This window comes from Canis lupus, chromosome 19, assembly GCF_011100685.1.
Source record: "Canis lupus familiaris isolate Mischka breed German Shepherd chromosome 19, alternate assembly UU_Cfam_GSD_1.0, whole genome shotgun sequence".
In the NCBI taxonomy this organism is placed as follows: domain Eukaryota; kingdom Metazoa; phylum Chordata; class Mammalia; order Carnivora; family Canidae; genus Canis; species Canis lupus.
In genome coordinates this window covers 52,803,759-52,830,278 of record NC_049240.1, presented here as the reverse complement: position 1 = coordinate 52,830,278, position 26,520 = coordinate 52,803,759, and the positions used below count along the sequence as shown (strand labels likewise).

At 38.1% G+C, this 26,520-nt stretch overlaps 1 protein-coding gene across 2 annotated transcripts; it reads left to right on the top strand.

Moving 5' to 3' along the window:
• MMADHC (metabolism of cobalamin associated D) lies at positions 1-24,489 on the top strand. Of its 2 annotated transcripts, none has more exons than XM_038565188.1 (8): positions 1-155; positions 857-918; positions 5,604-5,748; positions 16,701-16,918; positions 19,500-19,605; positions 20,175-20,305; positions 23,300-23,386; positions 23,961-24,489. In XM_038565188.1, the coding sequence occupies exons 2-8, from the start codon at positions 910-912 to the stop codon at positions 24,159-24,161; spliced, it is 897 nt and encodes a 298-aa protein (XP_038421116.1). In that variant the 5' UTR covers positions 1-155; positions 857-909; the 3' UTR covers positions 24,162-24,489. The 2 variants fall into 2 exon arrangements, with proteins under 2 accessions (XP_038421116.1, XP_038421115.1); XM_038565187.1 differs by lacking the exons at positions 1-155; positions 857-918 and adding exons at positions 2,527-2,555; positions 3,945-4,047.
• Positions 24,490-26,520: the final 2,031 nt, after the last annotated feature.

Here is a 26,520-nt window from a genome sequence, read left to right as displayed (position 1 = left end):
GGCCTGGTCGCCGCCGGCGTAGGCGCTCGCCGCGCTGCCGTCGCGGCCGCCATTTTGACGGCGGAGCCAGTGCGGGCCCGGGACGGCTGGCGGCGGCGGCGGCTTCCACCGTGTCGGACCCTCCGAATGCGCCCGTCTGGGGGCCACCGCGCTCGGTATGGCCCCTGCCCCGACAGGCTCCCTGTGGCCAGGCTGTCCCCGTCAGCCCCGGCCCAGCGCTCGTCCGGAGCTGCTGTGGAGCCGCCGGCCCTGAGGACCGTGTCCCGGGCCGGCACGGACTCCTGCTTCCCCGCCGTCACCGGGCCCCAGCTGCTCGCGGGAGCGGGGGGGGGAAGGGGGCTTGGGGGCGGGGCCCTGCGGGGGCGTTGGGGGTGGGGCGCACTTCCGGGGAGCGCTCGGGCGTCGGGGGCGGGGCCCTGTGGGGGGGGCGCGCACTTCCGGGGAGCTCGGGGGTGGAGCCCTGCTTGGGGGCTGGACGGACTTCCGGGAGCGCTCGGACGTCGGGGCGGGCCCTGCGGGGCGCGGGGGAGGGCGCACTTCCGGGAGCGCTCGGGCGTCGGGGGCGGGGCCCTGCGGGACGCGGGGGGCAGACTTCCGGGGAGCGCTCGGGCGTCGGGGGCGGGGTCTTGCTGGGGGTGCACTTCCGGGGAGCGCTGCGGCGTCGGGGGCGGGGTTCTGCGGGGGGGGGGCGCCCTTCCGGGGAGCGCGGGGGCGTCGGGGGCGGGGCCCTGCGGGGGTGGGCTTGGGGGCGGGGTGCACTTCCGGGGAGCGCGCGGGCGTCGGGGCGGGGCGGCGGCGCGCCCCGGAGCTGGCGCCGGGTGGGTCACCAGGCTGCTGTGTTTTGTCGGTCCCCCAGGGGTAGAGCTTCACGGAAGGGACGATCGCCGGCGTCCGCCCTCCCCGCCGGAAATGGCCACCGTGAGTACACGCCGCCGTGGTTGGCAAGTGGGTTTCGGGACGGCGGCCTCGGCGGCCTGTTTCTCGCGCTCGGACGCGCTGTGTGAGAAGTGTCGCGGGCAGCGGGGGGAGGGGCGGGTGTGGACAGCGCGGCGCGCCCCGAGGGTGGTTCGAACACGGACGTTTTCGTCGGTCCCGGGTCCCCGCGCCTGCGAGTCCGTGTTTGGACACGAAGCCAGTGCCCGGATCCTTGCAACGTTTTCAGAAGACAGTAGTCAGTGGGTACTCGGAATCTGCCTTTAAGCTTTTTTTTTTTTTTTAATTACCCGGGTTAGCTACACGGGAAGGTTTTCGTAGCCGTCCCGGGATAGCGGGACCTCCCGCACCCTGCAGGACGGGCGCCAGGGAGGCGGGCCCGTAGCCCGGGAGTCCCGGTGGGCGGCGGCCGGGCGGTGGGATGCAGCTCACCGCGGAGCTCCGGGCCAAGGCGATCGCAGAAGCACTTCATCGGAGTTCCGAGAAGACGCTGGGATCCAGATAATTGGAGATTTTAATTTAATTTAACTTATTTATTCATGAGAGACACAGGCCGAGGGAGAAGCAGGCTCCCTGCAGGGAGCCCCACGCGGCGGGACTCGGGACCTCGGGGTCACGCCCTGGCCCGAAGGCAGAGGCTCAACCGCTGAGCCGCCCGGGCCGCCCGGTAATTGGCGATTTTAATGGAACAGCGGGGGATTGGTCTTCAGAGTCCCTCTCCCCTCCGTTTCAAAAACTCCAGAAGACCCTTCCGCCTTGCGCAACGCGGAAGAGCGGGAAGTGAGGTTGGGACCAGGGAACCTTGCATGTCACGCTCAGGGTTTAGATTCGATTCTTTGGTAAAGCTGTGGTCCTTTGATCAGAGCCGTGTGAGGAGGATACAGATGGCAGCCTTTAGCCAGGGTAGTATTCCCCTAAGGGAACGTGGTAGGTTGAGAGTCTAGTGATGTGAGTGCAGGGCCAGGTCATAAACGTGGACCACTGTCTTGGACCCACTCTAGGGTGACTTTCTACTTAAAAGCACAGGAAGGGAATGTTGTAAAAGAAGCCTGAGGTGTTCTCAAAACAGACATTAATTAGAATAGAATGCGAATGTTTAACTTGGCTTTGTTTTCATTTAAACGGATTAGCTCAGCAAGGTGACTGTTTCCTAAGGTGCTTTCATAGATCCTTTTATTGTTAGAAGTTCCGATAAAGTTTCAGTATTCAAATATACTTTTGAAAATTTGTGTTTGCGTTGTAAACACTGAATGCAAGTATGTGTGTCTTCCACATTGTAGGTAACATAGGTAGCAAGAGTCATAAATGTCTCCGCTTTGAAAGCTGGACCAGTAAATCAAGATGCCTTGGTGGGAACTTTGACAAACTGCAATTTTCATTTGTGATCCGGCAACAGGAGGAGCCTTTCTTTAGCTACAACGATTTGTTATTTAAGCCATTTGGGAATATGAATCCAATGCTGTGAGCTCTTCTGAGTTTTCAAGAATAGCTGAAAATTTGGACTTTTTCGGTGAAATCTGTGATTTTTCAATATTTATATCCGACACAAATTTCTTAGGATTTCTTATAACATCCCACTCAAATTCCTTTTGTGTGGACCACACAAAAATGTCTGAAGATAGGTATGGATGAATTTCCTAGAATGTGGATGAATTTCTTAATAATAAGCTTTCAGTCTTTGTTATAGAGCCTGTTTTCTGCTCACATAACCCAAAACGGGACTTAGTCCTAAAAGAGTGTCAAAAAGACATTTCTCCTTATACTACTAAGGACTTTAAAGTTATATTTTAATAACCTGTTTTCTTCCCAAGTCTAGAATCTTAGGTTTTGAAGTAGTCATATACAAAATCACGCTTATCCTCATACTGAGATAAACAGGCTGTTCTCTAATTTTTGAGTCATTTATTGGTTGTCACTTTTAGTTATATTTATCACTTTTAGTTATATTTACCAGCCGACCCAATGTCATAAAATCTGCCAGGTAAGAATTTGTCCTATAGGTTAAAAGGAAAACTTGAAAGACATCAACACTGTTGTCAGCTATTCTTTTCAGTGGATAAATTAGATACTGGCTTATTTAGCTGTTAAAATGAAACTTGGTAAATAAAATTAACATGAAACTTGGTGATTAGATTGTCTTAGATTGGCAACAAAACTCACATTTTATTATGACTTTTGTTAAATGCTTTACCATCAAGGAAAAATTCCAAAGTACGAGTTAGTGGCCTTGGCGCTCCCAGGCTAAAATAATCATAATCCTTAATAATATTAGGCAGTTGCTAAAATAATTTGGATTATCTTTCTTTTCCTTTTTTGCTTATGAAGTAGTTAATCACAAATAATAGCTTGATAATCATACTTTAATGTTAATAGTATATGGAAGTGTGGGAATAAGTAAAAGAGTGCATGTAAAGCACTTAGCATAGCATCTGTCCCATAGTAATTAACATCTATTGATTATTTACTATTTAATATTGCCCCCTTCAGATAATGTCTTATTGAGGGTTATTTTTAAGGCTTTGCCCAAAATATTTTCGGAGTTTAAAATTTTATATTGCCTTTAAGATCCTGAGCCATTATTCTCTTAAATGTCTTATTTGTAGAGGTAAATTGTAGAAACACCCAAAGTCTGAGTTTGTCTAGTAAGTTAAAATCTAATAATTATTTTATTTATCTCTCTGGGGAGGTTGGGTCCTGACCCAAGGAAGGATGCTGAAATTTTCAGATGGCCAGAATGCTCAGGAGACCTGCCTTCTTTGGAGATACATTAAGGAAGTTCTGTTTATCCAGTTATTGAAGACAGAGTTGAAATTTGCTAGACCTAGAAGGAGAGGGAAAGGGGCATTCTAGCAGAAGAACTCATAAGGCAGTATAAAAGAAGGCAGAGAAATATGAGAAGTGTTGTGGGGTTTTTTTTTATGTGAGACTAAAGAATTGAAAAAGAAAGGAAGGTAAAGTTAATAAATTATGCTAGAGAGGTAAAACAAGTTAGGATGTTCTCTTGTACTTAGGATGAAAAAAAAAGAACACCTGGGTTGGAATTCAGAGTACTCTGTGAAAGGGGAAAAGACTGATTCTGAAGTTATCAAATGGCTAGAGTCTTTCCACACCCTGGTAACTAATTTTCGTACCACTCCAGTCTATTCTTAAATCCTATTCCAGTCCATCCTGCACTAAGTGATACATTCCTAAAAACATTCCTTATTTTTGTCAGTTTATTCTATTCCCTGCCTCCAGATCAGGATTCTGATTTATTGAATTGCTGTTAACAAACCCTTTACTGTGTCAAATATAAAGCCTTTTATGATTACCCACAACTTAACTTCCAAGCCGTTTTTTTTTTTTTTTTTTTAAAGATTTATTTATTCATGCTAGACATAGAGAGAGAGGCAGAGACACAGGAGGAGGGGTAAGCAGGCCCATGCCGGGAGCCCGACGTGGGACTCGATCCCCGGACTCCAGGATCGCGCCCTGGGCCAAACGCAGACGCGAAACCGCTGAGCCACCCAGGGATCCCCCCAAGTCTGTTTTTTACCGCAATCCCTTAAATACCTAACCTTACTAAATTTCTCTCTTTTGAATATACCTTTTATGACTATACATCTGTTTCTGAAAGTTGCTCATTGAAATGCCCTTTTCCTCCACAAATTTCTATTTCTTCAAAACCTTGTGTTCTCTATGAAACTTCTTTTCCTGTTCTCTCGAGCTCTTAATTGTTCAAATCATTTAATAGTATTTCACAGATAATATAATATTCTTACATATTTTTTACTACACTCAGTCGGCATTTTTGTTTTTTAATGTAAAGGGTCGGATAAGTAAATATTTTAGGCTTTCTGTGCCATATAGTCTCTATACAACTACTTAATTCTGGCATTATGGCATGAGAGCAGCCGCATGAGAGCAGCCACAAACAGTACATAAGTATGTGTGACAATATTAGGCTAAAACTTTACTTACCAAAATAGGATGTATTCAGCTATAGTTCGCCAACCCCTGTATTAAATTATTACACTGACATAGGGCACCTGAGTGCCTCAGTCAGCTAAGCTTTAGACTCTTGATTTTCTTCAGGTCATGATCTCAGGGTCTTGAGATTGAGCCCAGCTGTGCGCTCAGCGGGGCAAGTCTGCTGGAGATTTTTCTCTCTCTCAAATGGATAAATCGGTATAAAATACAATAAAAAAAATTATTTTGACCCAAGTATTTTGCTAGAAATTTGTTCATGAAAGATGTTTACACATTCATCTATAGTCCGTGACCTCAGAGTCCAGGAAGTGAACATAGCAAAATATTTACCACAAATCTATGTACTAAAAGTGTTGAAGATTCCTTAACAATAAAAAAGTCTTACTTGTACTACCTTTTTAGTGTTGTTCCTGAATAGGGCAACTTTTAGAGGTTCCTATTCTCTCTAGTGTGGCACTCTCGATTCTAGCCTTTATCAGAAAGGCCATACACTTTTCCACAAAGTAATTTATTACTTGTTTGTTTAATAGATATGTTTTTAAAATTATATATATAATCCTTGTCATATGATAGTTGCTCCATAATAGGATAAAACTTGGTTTTAAAAGATTCTTTGCAGTGTGAGGGTTTGCCAGAGATTGTCTATGTTAAAAATAACGTATATGCAGAACAAATAATTTTAATTTTTGTCTTATTTTTAGGTGCTCTGTAATAGAGCCAGACTGGTTTCCTATGTCCCAGGATTTTGCTCTTTAGTTAAAAGGGTTGTCAGTCCCAAAGCCTTTTCAACAGCAGGATCTTCAGGTTCTGATGAGTCTCATGTGGCCACTGCACCGCCAGATATATGTAAGTAAAAGTTACCGTAATTTACTTATATTTGTTGCAAAACACCCATCTCCCTTTTGGCGACCACCAGTTTATTCTCTGTAGTAAAGACTGTTTTTGTCCCTTTTTTTTTTTCCTTAAATTCTATATGAGTGTAGTCATTTGATATTTGTCTTTCTCTGACTTATGTCACTTTTATATCCTCTGCATCCATCCATGTTGCTACAAATGGCAAGATTTCATTATTTTTTTATGGTTGAGTAATACTCCATTGTGTACATATACCAAATCTTTATCCCTTCATTTCTGTATGAATATTTGGATTACTTCCATATCTTGGCTATTATAAATAATGCTTTGTTAAATATAAGGGTGTATATATCTTTTGTTGTGTGTTTTCCTTTTTCTTTGGGTAAATATCCAGTATTCAATTATTGAATCATTTGATAACTTTGTTTTTAATTTTCTAAGAAATCTCCATACTGTTGTGCAAAGTGTCTGCACCAGTTTGCATTTCCACCAACAGTGCAGGAGAGAATCTTTTTCTCCACATTCTTGCCAACACTTGTATTTCTTATATTTGTTCTATTCCAACAGTTATAAGGTGATCTCTCGTTGTGGTTTTGATTTCTTTTCCCTGATGATTAGTGATATTGAGCATTGTTTAATGTGTGTACCAGCTATATATTTTCCTTACAAATAAGTCTCTTTAAGCTCTCCATCCATTTTTAATAATTTTTTTAATTTTTTAAAAAGATTTTATTTATTCATGAGCGAAACAGAGAGAGGCAGAGACACAGGAGGAGGGAGAAGCAGGCTCCATGCAGGGAGCCCAATGCAGGACTCTATCCCAGGACTCCAGGATCAGGCCCTGGGCTGAAGGCAGACGCTCAACCATTGAGGCACCCAGGTGTCCCTTTCCATCCATTTTTAATAGGTTTTTTGGTTGGTTTGGTTCCATGTTAAGTTATTTATATACTTTGGATATTAATATTTAGAACTATAAATGATGTATCAGATACATCATTTGAAAATATCTTTTTCCATTTAGTAGGTTGCCCTTTTTTTGTTTTTGTAATTGTTTCCTTCACTGTGCAAAAATGTTTTATTTTGGTGTAGTCCTAATAGTTTAATTTTGCTTTTCTTTCTATTGGTGAGCAGAAGTATCTAGAAAACTGTTTCTATAGCCTTTGTCAAGGAAATACTACCTATGTTACTGAAGAATAGTTGAGTGTGAATAGTTTCAAGCATACATTATGATAATTCAACAATCATATATATATTGCATAGTTCACACCAGGATAAGTAATAAAAGGGTGCATCTGTCACTATGCAGCCTTACTACAGGACTATTGACTATATTCCTTATGCTGTATTTTTAATACCTGTTGCGTACTTATAACTGGAAGTTTGTATGTTTTAAACCACTTCCCTACTTTGCCTATCTCACCCCTCCCTTTCCAGATGACAATTATCAGTTTGTTCTCTCTATCTATGACTCTCTTTTGTCTTTTTTGCTTGTTTGCTTGGTCATTTATGTTCCATGTTTATTTTTTTTATTTATTTTTTAAGATTTTACTTATTCATGACAGAGACAGAGAGAGAAGGGCAAAGTACAGGCAAAGAGAGAAGCAGGCTTTCTGCAGGGAGCCCAATGCTCGATCCTAGGACCCTGGGATCACAACCTGAGCCAAAGGCAGACGGACAATCACTGAGCCACGCAGATGTCCCTCTGTTCCCCATTTATAAGTGAAATCATTTCGTATTTGTCCTTTTCTGACATATTTAACTGAACATAATATTCTCCAGGTCCATCTATTTATTGCAAAGGGCAAGATTTCATTCTTTATGACCAACAATCCACTGTGTATGAGCGCATACTACACATGTTCTTTATTCCTCCAACTATCAATAGACACTTAGGTTGCTTTCCTATCTTGGCTATCGTAAATGATGCAGTAAACACAGGGTACATATGTTTTTAAATTACCACTTTATTTTCATTGCGGAACTACCTAACAGTCAAATTTCTGGATCGTCTGGCATTTCTCTCTTAATTTTTTGAGGAACCTCCATACTGTTTTCCATATTCTGCACCAATTGACATTCCCAATCAACAGACCACAAGGGTTCTCTGCCTCCACATCCTTTCCACTCTTATCTTTTTCATTCTAGCCATTCTGATGGCTGTGAAAATGAATTCATAAATATGATAGTTATTAAAGACTTGTTTGACCATTTTTGAAGAGAGAGATCTGCTGGCACAGGGCAGAAGTGCAGGAGAGAAGTCCCAGCGCCCTGCTACTGTACTCAGGGGCAAAGGCAAGAGAGACCTGGATTAGGACAGTCGCTGTTAAACAGGAGCTAAGTATTCCAAAAGTCCATTTTAAAGACGTTGGTGGCTTTTATTCCCTTGCTCTGCTTCCGTATCCTCCCAATCTGTAGCAGTTTTCAGCCTGGATGAATAATAGCATCATAGTAGTAATGGTAATGGCGCTTACTATGTGCCCAGCCCTTGTCTAAGTCCTTTCCATGTAATAATTCATTTAGTCTTCATATCACCTCGTGAAACCAGCAGCATTTCCACTGCACAGATAGGAAACCTGAAGCTAAGAGAGGTCAGAGGATGTGGTCAGTCATAGGACAGGGAGTGACAGCCAGGAGTGGAACACCAGAGTCCTGGCCAGAGAGTCTAATGCCTCTCCTGATCCTCTCATTACCAAGTACCTGTTGGTGGGTTACAGCCCTATAGACTCTCAAAGTGCTGAAGTGGAAGTGGTGGCCAATATTCAAATGGGAATATCCAGCTGGGAGTGGAGGTGGGAATCCAGAACCCAGAGAATAGTCAGGATTGAGGAGACACCACGGAAGGGGGGGTGAGATACCACGGAAGGGGGGGTGGAGTTCACTCGACCAACCTGAATCCCTCAAACTCCATTACTGAGTGTAGGATCAGAATTTAACCCACTGATTTTCCCGACTCCTTACAGAACTTCTTTAGGAATCACCACTCTAAATGATGACATCCTAATCACCAGCATGGTGCATAAGGCCCCCTACATCTGTCTCCTGCTGACCTTTTGGGGAATCATCTAATCGCCTTCAGGCTACCCTCTGTGGTTGCATTCCCAACTTAATTGTTCATACCTCAGAGCTTTTCCTTGGCATTTCTGCTCTCCTTTACTTGGAATGCTTCTCTACCTTGTCTGTCAGGTATATTTGTGTTCACAAATCATCCTTACCTCCAGATCGTTTCTCCTGACCTTAACAATCTCATCCCTGTGAGTACAACAGTCAACACAAAGGAGGGCTCCAGAGTGCTTGATGTCACAAGCTGAGGAGGCACGGGCTGAACTCTCTCTGAAAATCCTCCCTAAAACATGTAATATATCTATTTCCACTCTTCATTCCTCAATCTTAGTAAATAATAAACAAAAAAATACTATATGACTTTATTTTTTTTTTAATTTTTTGCCAAGGTATATACACATTTTATTTAAAAAAGTTTACAGTTTTCATTATACACAACTATTAAGAAGTTATAGTCAGAGGAGGCATTTGTCCTTTTGACAGAAAGCCCGCTAGATCTCACAATGCAAGGAAAAAGGTGGAAGAGAGGAGATAGGGCAAGGAAAAAATAAGTGATAAAAAGCTTAGATTTGAATTAAGGGCTGGTAAGTCCCTTTTCTCCAAGTATCACACAATATGTACCAAATACAATCAGTAAATAATGGCCATTTCTTCCCAAGCCCCCACTATTCTCACTATTCAGATCTGACCTGCCCCTCACGGGCCAGCTCAAGTTTTGTCTCCTCCAAAGACTAGACATGTAGTAAGCTCTATGAATTGGAGCAGACATACAGGGCATCAGAATAAGAACTCAGACTTTATTAATTCAGTCAGAGTGCACATATATTGGGGCTGATGACTTAACAAACAAAGGTATGGGGTTTGAGAAATACGAGTACCAAATTTTAAAACTATTCCATTACTCTTGTGTTTATATGGTAATAACAAGCAGTGATTGTAACTAGCGAAGGACGTGCTGGTACCTGTTTTAATAAATGTATGTCAAGAATGCTTGCAGTTACTGTTCAAGATCAAATGAGTAGCCCTCGAGATCACCATTGTCCCTTTTGGTATAATGTGACTGTGGCAATGTTGCGTGCTCTGAAAGAAATATCAATGGAAAAACCAGAAGTTTTATACCTTTTTTTTTTTTTTTTTTTTAACCATTCATCTATGGATGAACACTCGGGCTGCTTCCATATCTGGCTGTTATAAATAATGTTCAGTAAACATAAGGGTGTAAATATCTTTTTGAATTAGGGTTTGGTAGGGGAGAGGGAACTACCCAGCAGAATGACTGGATCATTTGGTAATTCTATGTTTTATTTTTTGAGGAACATCTATAGTGTTTGCCACGGTGGCTACTCAAGTTTGCATTCCCACCAACACTGCATGAAGGTTCCCTTTCTCCACATCTTTGTCAACACCTGTTATTTCTTGTGTTGCTGACTTTAGCCATTCTGACAGGTATAACGTGGTTCTCCCTGTGGTTTGCATTGGACTTTCCCTGATGATGAGTGATGTTGAGCCTCTTCTCATGCGTCTGTTGCCCGTCTGCATGGGTCTGTGGGAAAATGTCTGCAGGTCCTCTGCCCATTTTTAATTGTTTCACTTGAAATTTCTTGGTGTTGAGTTGTTGAAGTTCTTTATGTGTTTTGGATATTAAGCTTTTATTGGATGTTATTTGCAAATGTCTTCTTCCATTCAGTAGGCTGTCTTTTTTGCTTTGTTCCTGGGTTGTTTCTGTGCAAAGCCTTTTATTTTGGTATAGTGACAGTAGTTCAGTTTTCCTTCGGTTTCCCTTAGAACACATATCTAGAAAAACGCTTCTACAACTGATGTCAGGGACGTTAGTGCCTGTTTTCTTCCAGGACTTTTATGGTTTCAGGTCTCTGTTTAGGTCTTCAATCCATTTAGAGTTTGTTTCTGTGTGTGGTGTAGGAAAGTGGTCTGGTTTCATTCTTTTGCCTGTAGCTGTCCACTTTTCCAGCACCATTTGCTGAAGATCCTGTCTTTTCCCCATTGTATAATCTCGCCTGCTTTGTCATAGGTTATTTGACCATGTAAGCGTGGGTTAATTTTGGCTCTACTGTTGCACTGATCTGCGTGTCTCCTTTTTGTTGTTGCCGGTGCCATACTGTCTTGATTACTGCAGCTTTGTAGTATATCTTGACTTACAAGATTGTGCTGTCTTGAGCTTTGTACTTTTTTGTGAACATTGCTTTTTCTATATAGATTCTTTTTGGTTCCATACAGATTTTAGGGTGTTTGTTTTGTTTTGTTTTTTGGTTTTTGTTTTTTAGTAGTCTGAAAATTTGTTGGTAGTTTAATGAAGATTGCATTAAATCTGTGGATTGCTTTGGGTAATAGGGAAATTTTTACGGTAGCAATTGTGCCAGTTCATGCACATATCTTTCCATTTATTTTTTTGCATCCTCAGTTTTTTCATCAGTGTTTTATGGTTTTCAGAGTACAAATCTCTCACCTCCTTGGTTAAGTTTAATCCTAGGTGTTTTATCTTTTTGGTGCAATTGTAAATGGGATAGTTTCTTAATTTCTATTTCTGCCACTTCATTAGTATACAGAAATACAATAGATTTACCAATAATCTCTATTCTGCAACGTTACTGAATTCAGTTATCAATTCTAGTACTTTTTGGTAGAGAGTTTTTAGAGTTTTCTGTATATGGTTTATTTCAGCTACACATACTGGAAATCTTACATCCTCTTTACTAGTTTGGTTGCCTTGTATTTCTTTCTTTTTTTTTTTTTTTTTGGCCTGATTTCCCTGACTGGGTCTTGCAGTACAATGTTGAAGGAAACTGGTAAGAGTGGACATCTTTATCTTATTCTTGATCTTAGAGCGAAAGCTCTGCTTTTCACCATGGAGAATGAAGTTAGCTGTGGACTTTTGACATTTAACCTTTATCATACTTTGTTGAGAGTTTTTTCTTGGTGAATGATGATGTACTCTTTCAAATGCTATCTTGTGTCTGTTCAAATGATCATATGGTTTTTGTCCTTAAAGTGACAATATCACTTAATAACACTTTTTGCATGTACTGAACCACCCTTGTATACCTAGAATAAGTCACACTTGATCATTTTGAGTGATTTTTTTTTTTTTAGATTTATTTATTCGAGAGCAAGTGTGTGTATGCAGGGAGAGGGAGAGAAAGAATTTTTTTTTTTAAGATTTTATTAAGAGCACATAAATGGATTGGGGGATTGAAGGGAAGAGAGACAGGGAGAGGCAGAAGTAGACTCCCCACCGAGCAGGAGGGAGTCAGCCAGGGGGCAAAATCCGAGGACCCCAAGATCATGACTTAAGCCAAAGGCAGACCTTAACTGACTGAGCCACCCAGGTGCCCCAAGGAAGAATCTTAAGCAGTCTCCTTATTCAATGTGGAGCCCAGTTCAGGGCCTAATCTCATGACCCTAAGATCCTGATCTGAGCCAAAATTGAGAGTAAGGTGCTTTTAACCAGCTCAGCCACCCAGGTGCCCTGTGAATGATTTCCTTACTATATATTTGTATTTGTTTTGATAGTACTTTGTTCAGGATCTTCCCATCTATTTTCATCTGAGATTTTGGTGCATACCTTTTTATTTTTAGTATCTTCAGCTGGTTTTGGTAACAGGGTAGTCTTGGCCTGCTGGAATGAATTTGCAAGCTGCTTTCATGGTCTGTATTTTGTAATTTTCAAGAACAATATATAGTAACTCTTCTTCATATGTTTGGTAGAATTCACGGGTGTAAGATACCTGATCCTAGACTTTGTGTTAGGAATTTTTTGACTACTTATTCAGTGTCATTGCTGGCAATTAGTCTGTTTAAACTTTCTATTCATGATTCAGTTTTGGAAAGTTTTAGCTTTCTAGGAATTTGTTCATTTCTGTTATGTTCTTCGTTGGCATATAATTTTACATAATATTTTCTAACTATCTTTGGTATATTTGTGATGTCAGTTGTTATTTCTCTTTTTATTTATGGTTTTTAGTTTTCTCTCTTTTGGTGAATCAGTCTAAAGGTAGTTCAATTTTGTTGAGCTTTTCAAGGAACTGGGTCATGGTTTCATTGACCAGTTGTGGGTTGTCTTTTGGATGGTTCTCCATTTTAATTATTTCTGCACTAATCTTCATTATTTCCTTTTCTCTTGTTTTTGCATGTTTTTTTGGGGGGTTTTTTTTTAGCTCCTTTAGATAATAAGGTTAGGCTGTTTACTAGAGATCTTTCTTGCTGCTTTAGTTATGCCTATATTGCTATAATATTTAAGAGCTATTACCACATTGCAGAGATTCTGGACCATTATGTTTTCATTTTTATTTGTCCCCTTATATATTTTATTTCCTCTTTGATACCTTGGTAGGTGCATTCAAGGTTTAATAACATGTTATTTAGCCTGATTGTATTTGTGTGGTTTTTGTTTTTTCAAAGATTTAATTTATTTGAGAGAGTGCACAAGCTGGAAGAGAGGGAAAAGGAAAAGCACAGGCCTCGCTGAGAGGGAGCCTGACTCGGGGCTTGATCCCAGAACCCTGAATCATGATCTGAGCAGAAGGCAGATGCTTAACTAAGTGAGCCATCCAGGTGCCCCCTGTATCTGTGTTCTTTCCACATTTCTTTCTGTGATTCATTTCCAGTTTTAAACTTTTGTAGTCAGAAAAGATGCATGATACGACTTCAGTCAATTTGAATTTATTGAGACTTGTTTTGTGGCCTAACATATGATCTGTCCTGGAGAATGTTCCATGTGCACCTGAAAAGAATGTGTATTCTGTTTTTAATGGAATGTTCAGAATATAGTTCCATCTGTTGTAATGTGTCATTCGAAACAGTGTTTCTTTGTTGATTTTTGTCTGGTTCATCTATCTATTGACGTAAGTAGGTGTTAACATCCTCTACTTTTGTACTATTGTCAAGGTCTTCCTTTTCTTGTTAATGGTTTTATGTATATAGGTGCTCCCATGTTGGGTGCAAAAGTATTTAGTTTGTTATATTCTCTTGTAGGACTGTTCCCCTTATTGTAGGTATGTCCTTCTTTGTCTTTACAGTCTCTGTTTTGTTTGATGTGTATTATTACCCTAGCTTTCTTTCACTTCCATTTGCATGGTCATGGTTTTCCATCCCTTCACTTTAAATCTGCATGTGTCTTTAGGTCCAAAGCAAGTCTCTAAAGGCAGAATAAAGGTGGTCTTGCCTTTCAATCCATTCAGTCACTTCCTACTGATTTGATTGGAAAATTAGTTCACTTACATTCAAAGTAATTAATGATTAGCGGGTACTTAGTACCATTTGTTACTTGTTTTATTATTGTTTTTGTAGTTCTCTATTCCTTCTCTTGCTCTCTGGTGGTTTATGTGAAAAAATAAAAAGAAAGAAATCCAAGCATATCTATTATAGGTAGTTGATTTGTGGTTCCCATTAGGTTCATATATAGCATCTTAAGCAGTAGCAATCTGTATGAAGTTGATGGCCAATTATGTTTGAGTCCATTGTAAAAGCACTAAGTTTTTACCCACCTCCACATTTTATGTAAATGATATCATACTTGACGTCCTTTTATTTTCTGATTCTCTATGATTTTTATAGATATAATTGATATTACTGCCTTTATGTTTTTACCTCCATACTGGTTTTATATTAATCTACTACTTTTATTTTGTATTTACCTGTAAGATTTTTTCCTAATTTTCTTTCTTTGTTATGGCGATTTCTTTCCACTCAGAGAATTCTCTTTAATGTTACTTGTAAGGGTAGTTTAATGGTGACGAACTCTTTTTTACTTGTTTGGCTGGGAAATCTTTATTACTCCTTCTGTTCTGAATGACAGCCATGCTGGATATATTCTTAGTTGCAGGTTTTTTCTTTTCAGCGTTTGGATATCAGCCAATAGCCTTATGGAATTTCCCTTTTATGTGACTGCTCTCTTTTACTGCTCTGAAAATTCTCTATCTCATATCTGGATATGTATTTCCTGCCTCAGGTTTAGAAAGTTTTCAGCTATTATTTCTTCAAATAAATTTTCTGCCCCCTTTTCTGGGATCTCTATAATATGACTGTTTTTATGCTTGTGGTATGGCTGAGTTCCCTTTTTCATTTCCTGTTCAGCTTGGTCACTTTCTATTACCCTGTCTTCCCAGTCCCTGATCTATTCTTCTGCCTCTTCAAATGTTCCATTCATTGCTTGTAGTTTATTTTTTATTTCAGTCATTGAGTTCATCTCTGACTGGTTCTTTTTATATTTTCTGTCTCTTTGTTGAAGTTCTCACTAAGATCCTCCACTCTTTTGTCAAGTCCAGTAAGTATAGTTATGAGCATTACTTTGAAATCTTTATCAGGCATATTGCTTGTCTCCATTTCATTTAGCTCTTTTGCATGGTATTGTCCTGCTCTTTCATTTAGGACATATTCCTTTGTCTCCTTATTTTGTTTCTGTGTTTTTTTGTATTTATCTGGAAAGTAAGATATATCTTTTGATCTTGAAAGGAGTGGCCTTATGAAGAAGAGGTCCTGTGGTGCCCTGTAGCACACTTTCCACTCTTCTTCAGAACCAGGCACCTTAGGGGTGACTTTGATAGGAGTTTTGCACACTGTACTATTGTGGCTCAGTCACATTTGCCTTCAATCTAGTCAGCTACAAATGTTCACTTTGCTTGTTGTGGGCAGGGTTTGGTCCTTGTACTGTTAAGGGCCCATGGGGCAGGGAAGGGCTTACAGTTGGGCAGTATCAGTAATCAGTCTAGATGCCTGCTTTTCAGCCTATTAGCTGGGGCTGCAGTTGCATAAAAGTGTATCATGTGAGAGTCTTTGCTGATTAGTGGGGCCAAGAGATCAGAAATCAGATGTCTGGAAGTCAGTCTGCTGGTACTGCAGTCAGACTTGCATGTATGGTTATCTTCCCACTCCGCAGGGCAAGTGGAGTGATGGTATTCACTGTCAGGGCTGCTTTGCAGGGACTCCTGCCCAGTGGGGCTGCTTGAATGGATTGAATCAACAGGACAATGTAAGGTTGGGTGCACAGTGTTAGCAAACTACATGGAGAGTATTCACGTTGGATGCACAAATGTGTGGGTATCTAGGCTGAGATGGGATGGAGAAAATACTCTTGGAGAAGTTTCTTACAGATCCTTGCTTCTCCAGCACAGGTTCTTTTCAGCACACATTGAGATTAATTAAAAAAATAAATAAATCACCTTCATGTATATACCCCAGGCACTTTTCAAACTTTTGCTTCTGTGCTGTATCTAGGTGAGATTGTTAGTTACACACTCTCTCTTTGAGGATGGGAACTCAGTTTCCTATCACTCTCTAGCTCTCCCAGAGCTAAACGCACTAACTGTAAAAACTTTTGAAGTTAAGCCACACTGATTTTCAAAGCCAGATGTTATGGGGACTTCCTTTCTCTGGGGAGTTCCCTATGTCAGGGGTACCTCCTGTGGGGTCTTTTCCTCTTCCTTCTGTGTTTGTCCTTCCTGTTTGTGGTTAGTCTCACTGGGTAGTTTGGTTTCCAACTGCGTCTCTGCCCCTTCTATCTTGATTGGCTTCTTCTCTGTGATTAACCCAAAGACTTCCTGGGTTAGTTGCACTGATATGTCTGTTAATCTAGGTATCTCTGTATTAAAGAGGAGAGCTTAGGATCCTTCTACTCTGCTGTCTTCCTAGGTTCTTTCCAAAATTTACTATATTCTTTTAATGACTACCAGGTATTACATAGTATGGATTACTGTACTTTATTATATCCTTTTTCTTTTAATGGTCCTGTCTATGAACTGAAAACTGGCTACGTTGATCTATTGGTTTTATAAAAATAAAAATACCTAATTAGAAAAAAAATATTCTTTTAGTCCACCCATACATTTGACTGTTGGAGAAAATAGATTCACTTTGTTGTTCCTTTTCAGGTTCTCGAACAGTATGGCCTGATGAAACTATGGGACCATTTGGACCTCAAGATCAGAGATTCCAGCTTCCTGGGAACATAGGTTTTGATTGTCATCTCAATGGGACTACATCACAAAAGAAAAGCCAACTTCATAAAACTTTACCTGATGTTCTAGCAGAACCTTTATCAAGTGAAAGGCACGAGTTTGTGATGGCACAGTATGTGAATGAATTTCAGGTAAATTGTTAATATCGTTTATTTTCTGATTATTGCTAAAATAATTTCTGATAACTGTGAGCGTATTACTTGATATAACGTTTTTAAAGATCTTAATTCAAAATATATTCAACATATATGGCTTTTAAAAACAGCATTGTTCTATGTATGTTTGCTATATAATTTTCTTTTTAAGATTTTATTTGAGAGACCACACAAGCCAAGGGAGAGGGAAAAGCAGACTCCTTGCTGAGCAGGGAGCCAAAAGTGGGGCTCGATCCCTGGGATCATGACCTGAGCTAAAGGCAGACACTGAACTAAGCCACACAGGCACCCCTTCTTTTTTACTTTAGATTACAATCTCTTTTAGGTAAATAGTTCTTCAAAAATATCTTGTCTAATAGCTGTTTATTTCAGATATAGTTTAATTTCTATATTACTAAAAATTTAGATTCTTTTTCACTTTTATAAACAATAATCCTAATTTTTATGTGGAACAGATAACTAGTTTTATGCTCCACTGGGCACTTAAAACAAGAAAATACTGAGATCTCTGAACTTCTCCAGATAGAGTAATCTAAAAAAGAAAGACTTACAAATAAGTTTTGTTTTTCTGGGGTTTTTTTAAGTGAGTTTTTAAACTGGTATGGCAGGAGTACCTGGCTGGCTCAGTTGGTAAAACATGCTCCTCTTGATTAGGGGTCTGTGAGCTCAGGCCCTGTGTTGGGCATAGAGCTTACTTTAGAAGTGGGGAGTGGTAAATAAATAAACTGATATGCTCACCTAACTGGTTTCTATCAAACCCCTAATCCTTACCATTTTCTGAATTTCTAAATAGTTTCAGGCTGAGTTTTTTTTTTTTTTTTAATCAAAGCCATAATATTTGTAGCAGCAGCCCTTACAATTATTATGATTTAAATCAGCCTAACATTTGGAGACAGTTGACCTTCCCTAACTTTTTATCTCCCATAATTCTTTCTCAGTCTTCTTGGCTCCTTCTCTCTGTCTACCAATTATATGTTATTTCCCATGTGTTTCTTCTTTGAGTAACTCCTTGGTCACTTAATTCCCTGGCTTCCTCCATAAATTATAATTCCTAACTCTATCTGCCTGCCAAATGTCATTATCTGAACGTCTTAAAATTCCCTAGATTTTTTTGTGTCTCATCCTTAGGTTCCGCCTTCCTGCCCCCACCTCAAAACGTGTCCTTAATCCCATGTTATCAGCAGTGTAAGTGACTTAGTCATTATCCCACTGACCCAAGGTAAAGATCATACTGCTAAACTTGGCTCCTCTCTCCATCATATCCCTATACAGAGTGACAAAATTGCATTGCTTCCACCTTTGAAGTAGCTTTTAAATTATTTGTTGTCCCTTCAGTTCCCACTAATAAAGCTAGAGTTCAAGGTCTCTATCTCTCCTCCATTCTTAGAGGCATTATAGTGAGATGGACTATGGAACTAGGATGAATCTGATTTCAAAGGTTAGTTCTGTCTTTTACCTGATTTTGTGGGCTTAAGAAAGCTACTTAATATTTCTGAGCCCATTTCTTTATAAGTAAGATGGGGATAATAATACCTAGTGACCATAAAGTCGCTATGAGAAAATGTGAAAATGTACCTAAAACACTTAAATATACTGTGATCAGTAAATATTAGCTATTAACTGTCCTATTGCTTGCACAGTAATACTAGCATTAGCATTTTATATCTGATCTTGCTATTCTTCATTGTTTATAGACTAAAGTCAAAATTTCTTAGTGTGGCATAAATGACTTTCCATAGTTTTGATCTCTTAATCACAGCATACCCTATTTTTGTTTTTAAATGTACCATTCTCCTTGTACATACCATTGCATGTGCTTGTATTGTTTCTGTCTCTTCCTGGACTCTCTTTCCTCCTGAGTTTCTAATCCTTTCTACCTATTCTTTGCAAACCAAACACATTAACTCACATGTAGCTCAAATAGGATTTCAACCTTTTTCTGATTTCCCTCAGCAAAGCAAGTTTCTTCCCCATCTATACTGTGAAAAGACTTTCTATCTAATTTTATAGAACTTTTCACATTGGATTACATTTATTTGTTCATGCTATTTTTCTTCTATTAGCTCTTTTAAACCTAAGAGTGAAGACTGGATTTTTTTTACTATTGTGGGGCTGCTCTTGCTATAATGTCTGATGTATATAGTAGGTGCCCGGTAAATTTTAGTTGAATAAAAGCCTCTAAACACATCCTGTAGGAGAGACTATATATTTAAGCATGTTATTTTGTAAGTTAGTGCTATTATCCCCATTTCACAGATTACAGAACCAAGGGAAGGATAAGTAGATACCAGAATATCAAAGGTAACATTGTAGGACATAGTCATGGCATTTTAGTTTCTTAGCCAACTTCTATTCATATTACAATATTAATATATGTTCATTTTTAAATCTTCACCTCTTTATTCATCATAGAGAACAGTTTGAGTATATAACACTATTACTCTATTGCCAGTTAACTAGGATTATTTCTAAAAACTTCTCAAGGAAGACAAGTTTATAATAGACCAAATATTTTATTTGAACTCCAGCTTTTATTTATACTTCTTATTCCTCTTAGGGTAATAATGCACCTGTTGAACAAGAAATCAGCAGTGCAGAAACTTACTTTGAAAATGCCAAAGTAGAGTGTGCGATCCAAACGTGTCCAGAATTGCTGCGAAGAGGTATAGTGTACTTCAAACATTTTTACACTACGTGTATTAGATAATGCCACCAATTTTCTAATATGTTAAATGATGTACTCTGTAGGCATTATAATACTTTGTAATTAAATATTTTAATATGTCTGGCTGGAAATGATTACATGGCCAAGGTAAGGTCTTTCGAATGTCCCCTGACATCTGACCTCATGCTGCCATTAGACAGGAATAGTAGACTTTTTAATAATTTTTTCCCTGAAGTTCTTCTTCTCCTGAGGTAATAATTATAGCTATAATTTAATGAATGCATAATTTTAATAAACTTTTTTTGAAAATTACAAAATCAAAAAAAAAAAAGAAAATTACAAAATCAGTAACAAGTAACCTTACTGCTCTTCAGAATGGTAATATTTCAGTTCAGCAAGAGCAGAAGTTAACCAAAAGTTCACTTCAAATTCCTTTTTAAAAACAGTATGCATTTATTGGTACTACAATGATTTAATCATTTTTCTAAGGAAGTACTTTTATATACTGCTTTTTTTAATTAAAAAAAAAAAAAGGACTTACTTTCTCCCTGGAATTATTATTTATAGATTTTGAGTCCCTGTTTCCAGAAGGAGCCACCAACAAACTAATGATTCTCACTATAACACAGAAAACTAAGAATGATATGACTGTTTGGAGCGAAGAGGTAGAAAATGAAAGAGAAATGCTTTTAGAAAAGGTAATTCTCTCAAGTGCTGACAAGTTTTATGATACATTGTAAGATGATGGGGTTCTTCAGGCTTTAGTAGTTCCCGGCTCACGTGCTATATTTCAGTAGTAAGGGACTTTGACATCTGAGAAGTGAGATGCCGTGGTTGGTTGTTTTGTTTTTTTGACTTAGATTCTGTCTAATACTGCAATTTTTTGGATATATGTGTTTTTGTAAAATTGGAAAATACAGTAAAAATGGCAAAAAAAAAAAAAAAAAAAAGTAAAATGAACTCTTTATACTCCTCACTCTTTTTAAAGCAAGTCAAGTAAAAAGTGCAAATTACCCAAGGAGTAATACTCTGTGTACAGCAATAACATACTGTATACCCACATTTTTTTCCTGTCCTTTGCTTTTTGCCAGATGATGTGACACCTTTCCATAGCTACACATAGATTTCCAACTATGAATTTTTATCTTTTCCTGTTGTAAGCAGTGAATATGTTTGTGCATATACTTTTTTGCACACACTTAATCTACAGATTCCTAAATAGGAAATTGCTGAATCCAGAAGATATACTCCTTCTACATTTTGATAGATGCTGCCAGTTTGCCCACCAAAAAAACTGCCCTAGTATATATGCTGTCACCATAGCTCACCCTGGATATTATTAGCGTTTCTTTTCATTTTTACCAACCTGAGAATTGGTAAGTGGTAACTTAAAGTCTTATTTAAAAATATATATAACATATAAATATAAATATATAATTGTCTCAAGAGTTTGATGTTGGGTTATAGGAGATTCTGCAAGATAGTATAATACTCTTGCCTTGTGACAGATCAAGATTAGCTCACTTGGGCACCTTAGCTAACTATAATTGAAAAAATTCCTTTTACTAATTTCCGTCTAAGATAATACTAGCAATTTTTTCTGTTTTCTTTAGGATTGATGTATGGTTCTCTTCGTTTGTAAATTTTAGGATAATGACTTCATACTAAAATGTCCCACATAGCTTTGCTAATAAATTTCATGTAGTCATGATCATACACTAATTAATAAGGAAGTTACAGAGAGGCATACGATATTGTCTAATTTTAAAGAGATATGAATTTAGAGAGTTAACATTTAGGCAGTAACTCATTTTCTATTTACATATAAGGCAGTATTTACTAATATATATACTTACCATTGCTATCAATTAGTCATTCATGTACATTGCATTATTGGTCCTAACTTCTAATGAGTTAAGGATTCCAAGTCTCATTTAATACTGACTCTAGTAAAATTATCAGTTTTTTGTAACCAATTTCAGGGTTTGAAATGTCATTTTTAATTTTATAATAACTAAAAGCTTTTTTCCCTATGGAAAAAAAGGTGTTAGTGACTATTTTAGAACCAAATGTAATTTACTGTCAGTAGATATTTTATGTTCGGTAGTTTATTGTAGTTTTTTCCACCAGATGTCAGTGTTTTCTGTCAAGGAGCATAAATCTTAAATACTTAAACTGGTTCTCTTTGTGATAATTTGGGATTCTTTTAGTTAACTTTTACCACATTTGCATTGTTTTGTTCTCCTGGGAATTTTGTGTACAGCAGATCTGCTCATTAAATAAATATATTTTCTAATGACTTTTCTAGCCCATATTCAGTTTGCCGATTTAAGAATTATGAAAATAACCCAAAAATACAGCATTATCTTAATGTTGCTCACTCAGTATTTTCCAAGAAAGTTAGCTTAGTTTACAGAAAAAAGTTTGCTGATTGCTGCTAAAGAGCCACCTCATAAGTTTTTAGGCTTTATAGGTTTTAGGGTCTCAACTATTCAACTCTCCCTGTGTATTGTGAAAGGAACTAAAGACCCTATACATGAACAAACATGGATGTTTTCCAGGGAAACTGTCTATATACAAGCACCCAGCTGGATGGTTGGGCATTTAAGCTGCAAGTTGCTAACTCTTCTTTTAGGATATGGCCCATCTTCCTCAGGCTTAAACATTTGGGGGATCTCAGCTGGATGTGTTCAGTGAGGTCTTAGTACTCTGTGTGGGCCAGAAATCATATTACCTAGCACTGCACCGACCCATGGTAACACCATTGAGCTCAGGTGCCAGTTGGCACAGTCTGTGAGGCAGATTCCTCAAGGAATCGTGCCTTGTGAGTCGAACCCACAAATTCCAGATGCTTCAACATTCCAGAACTCTTGCTTTCTACCTCCTTAGCTTGGAAGACAGTGTTCCAAACAGACATGAGGATCACGTAATTTGTTGCCCTTCTTTCTGTCCAAGATTACAGTTTTGTCTGACTGTTCACGATTTAAAACCGTTGCCTCATAGGTTTTAGTATTACATCCCCTACTCTATTATGGCCAGAAGTGGAACTGTGCCCTTGGTTTTAAACATTTATGGTTTGTCCCCCACCCCCCTTTTTTTTAGCACTCTAATCTGGTCCTAATATTTGTTACTGTCTCTTTCACTGCTTACACTTCTGATAAAGCTAATAAAGACATCATAGGAATTAGAGTAGGATGGCAAAACCAAGATTTTGAATAGGTGATAGAGCTACATGGTCTATAATAATACACAAAAAATACAAAGAATATAGTGAAAATTATCTATGACTGAGTATGGATAAATGTGTCTTTGACATGTAAGTTTTTAAACATTAAAATGAATGAATGGTTTATATCTTTTCATTAGGGTAAGAAAGGAAAAACAAAATATTCATATTTTTATAATATAAAAATGGCAGCTATATTTTCTAATTCATGACAAATTCAGGAATCAGTAGCACAGAACTGATTAGAAATTGTTCCTAAAAATTTAGAAGAAAAAATACACAGACTTTTTGAAGGAAATGAAAGTGTTAAATGAACCATTTTTTGAACTGGTAAAAAATGGCTTTATATCTAACTTATCAGTCATATTTTCTTATTGAACTGTCTGAAGCAAAAGATATTTAAAATTTTGTTGAAAAATAATTTGTAAGGATGCTATCCAGGATATTTGTGTCTTTTTCTATGCAGTTCATTAATGGCGCTAAGGAAATTTGCTATGCTCTTCGAGCTGAAGGCTATTGGGCTGACTTTATTGACCCATCATCTGGTTTGGCAGTGAGTAATTACATTTTGAAAGCCAGATTAATTTGAAGTGGGAGTGTTTGTTTGTTTGTTTGTTTTAATTATAAAATGGTTTACAACTTTGGTAGAAATAGATCATTTAAGACATTTTTTTTAATCTTAATTTTGACAATCTTTGAGGTGCCATCATCACTTATAGTTAAGTTTTTCTGTCTTTATTATTTTTCATCCTCACTAGTAAATACTATTACATTAATGAAATAGGTAGTTACAAATCAGCAATCATAGTTGAAGGGAGAAAACTTCAGGAAAAACCACTGTTGTCATATTTTAAATTCTGGGTATAGCTTTCAGTCATAAATAATCATGAAATGTTTTATATCTTAAGCTAGGAATATATATTATTTCTTTTCAAAATCAAGTAACACATGTAGTATAGACGAGAAATGAAAAACTTAAAGATTGTGTTTTAGATAACATGTAATTTGCTAAGATTATTGGATGAAGAGGAAGTGTTTGGTCACACTTTTAATATTTGGAGTATTAAAATAGGTATGTGTTCATCATTGTCTTTCTTGCTAACGAATAGAACTTTTATTTCCTCCAGTTTTTTGGACCATATACAAACAACACTCTTTTTGAAACAGATGAACGCTATCGACATTTAGGATTCTCTGTGGATGATCTTGGCTGCTGTAAAGTGATTCGTCATAGGCTCTGGGGTACCCATGTGGTTGTAGGAAGTATCTTCACTAATGCAACACCAGACAGCCATATTATGAAGAAGTTAGGTGGAAACCAACAGTAATGTCAATGTATTGGCTGTACTATTGATATGTACCATTTGGGTTGATCTATAAACACTGTCAAAAGCTTCAATTTTTAAAATTTACTTATTTCTGGGTATTTATTTCAACATTTATGAATTTACAGCATTGGCAAATGGTATAATTTTTAAATCTCAAATGTTTATTAATACTATCATTGAATACATGTTGATCACATCCACATCGTATAGAATGTGATAATTAACATGTAACCAGGACATGATCTCATATTGTTATTTCTCCCCTTTATTGGAAAAACTTGAGTTTTATTTTTCTCTAAAAATAAATCAATCACACATTTGGTTATGATCTGTTTTTTCATTGCTATATTTTTTTTAAAAATTAATTTTGTAGTTTTGCATTTTTAAAATAAATGCAATCAAGAATTCTAGAAAAACTGCTAAGAGTTTTACTTTGAAGTAACCTTGTGTCAGAAAATAAGGATAATACTACATCTTTATATATGAAAGTGTATGACTCTCACCCTTTAAAGAATCCTTAACTCCTGGATAAATGTGGTTTATTTTGACAAAACAGTACCTCAGCTGCTAAATTCTATTTCTCCATTTTAGCAAGAGATGGAAATTATGATACTTTACAGAAATGCCTCTTAGTGACACTTTTTTACAGCATTTTAAACTTAAAAAGAACCATAGAAATCTCAGAAGAACAAGTAACTTCTACCAAATGAATTAAGAAAATGATTTTTTTTGTGTATTTTTCAATTGACTTTTTAAAGGAACACATGGAGATAATAAACTTAATAGAAAACCCTGCTTAGTTAACTAACATGTAGCTAAGTGTTGCTTAATGATTCAAGGAGTAATGGCTGCAGAGTTTTCATTCATTATGAAAAATAGAAAGCAATATAGGGTATACATGTAGAAAAGTGCAGCTATCATAAGTATAAGCAGCACCCAGATCAAGACAGAACATTACTGGCACTTCCTTCACTTGCCCCTCCCAAGGGTAACCACTACCCTGATTGCCTGCTGCATGAGTTGTTTTGTCTGTTTTGATACTTGATGCTATGTGAAACCACATATAGTATGTTCATTTACTGTGCATAATTATAAATCTTGTTTGCATAGCTTTTGCCTTCTCAGTGGCCCCACAGGAAAACTTGGGGCAGAGTGAAGGGGGTTCTAGTAGGTAGAGGCCAAGGATACTGTTAAACCTCCTACAATGCAGAGGACCGCTCACACATAAGGAATTATTTGGTCTGTGGCCTTGCAGCTCTCTCATTGTTTCTGCTGTGCGTATTGATTATTCAGGCATTCTCTTCTTTGTACCATTGTTTGAGCCATATTCCCTGAAATTTCAACATTGGTTTTAACATCGGAAGTGCCATCTACCGGTTGAAAAGGGCACTTAGTCCCCAAAATGGCTATGGCTGTGTATTATCATATAAGGGCTAGGGTACATGGTAGCAGGGCTCCTTTTAGCTTGCTAACAGAATTTCCAGAAACAACATGAGAAACAGTAACTGCCAGTTGTAATATTGTTTATGAAATGTGATGGCAAGATTCAGGTTCGGGAAATATAATCCAAGGGATCTTACTAATAGATGTAAGAAAGTAGTTGACTGTTATGTACGACAGTAAGAAAACACAGGTATCAGTTTAATCATGTCTACTTATTCAGGACACCATAAGGAAATCCTATGTAAAATTGTCCATCTTAAACATAAATCTGCTTCCTTTTAAAATAAGGTTGAGCCATTGAAATTAATTTCGACCTGTCACTGAGAAATAGGTTTTGTTGTCAAATTTGTATTTTGGCAAGAACTTAGAAATCTGTGGGAAGGGATTGTTCAGGTCATTTGACCTACATCCCTCATAGGCAAAATGAGAAATACCTAAGAGCACGCATTAGGTTATACAACTAGTGTTAAGATCAGCACTGGAATTTGGTTTGATTCCAGCGTGTATATATGTAGTTTGTTTTTTTTTTTTATTGGCTCCAATCATTGTCAAAGTTTATTAAGTGATTAAAAATATTAAAAAATCAGAATTTAAACTGCAAGGACTTTCAGGTTAACTAATACTGCTACCACATTTCATAGATAAACTTCGAATTTCATTCTCTTGAACTCCGCATGCTTCGAATTTCTTTGAAAATGTACTGAAACTTATCCAAAAAAAATTCAATTATAGATACTACACTTCAAAAAGCAGCTCTCTGACTTCAAGTGTAAAGCTTCCACTTTTTTTGGACTTCTGTCATTTGGAGCATCAATATAATCCTTAAATTTCAACAGAATTCTTTTAGTTCCAATTCTATTTCCTTCTCTTATAACTGGTTCTCATGTTGCTCCAAAGCAAGATTTCTGTATGCCTC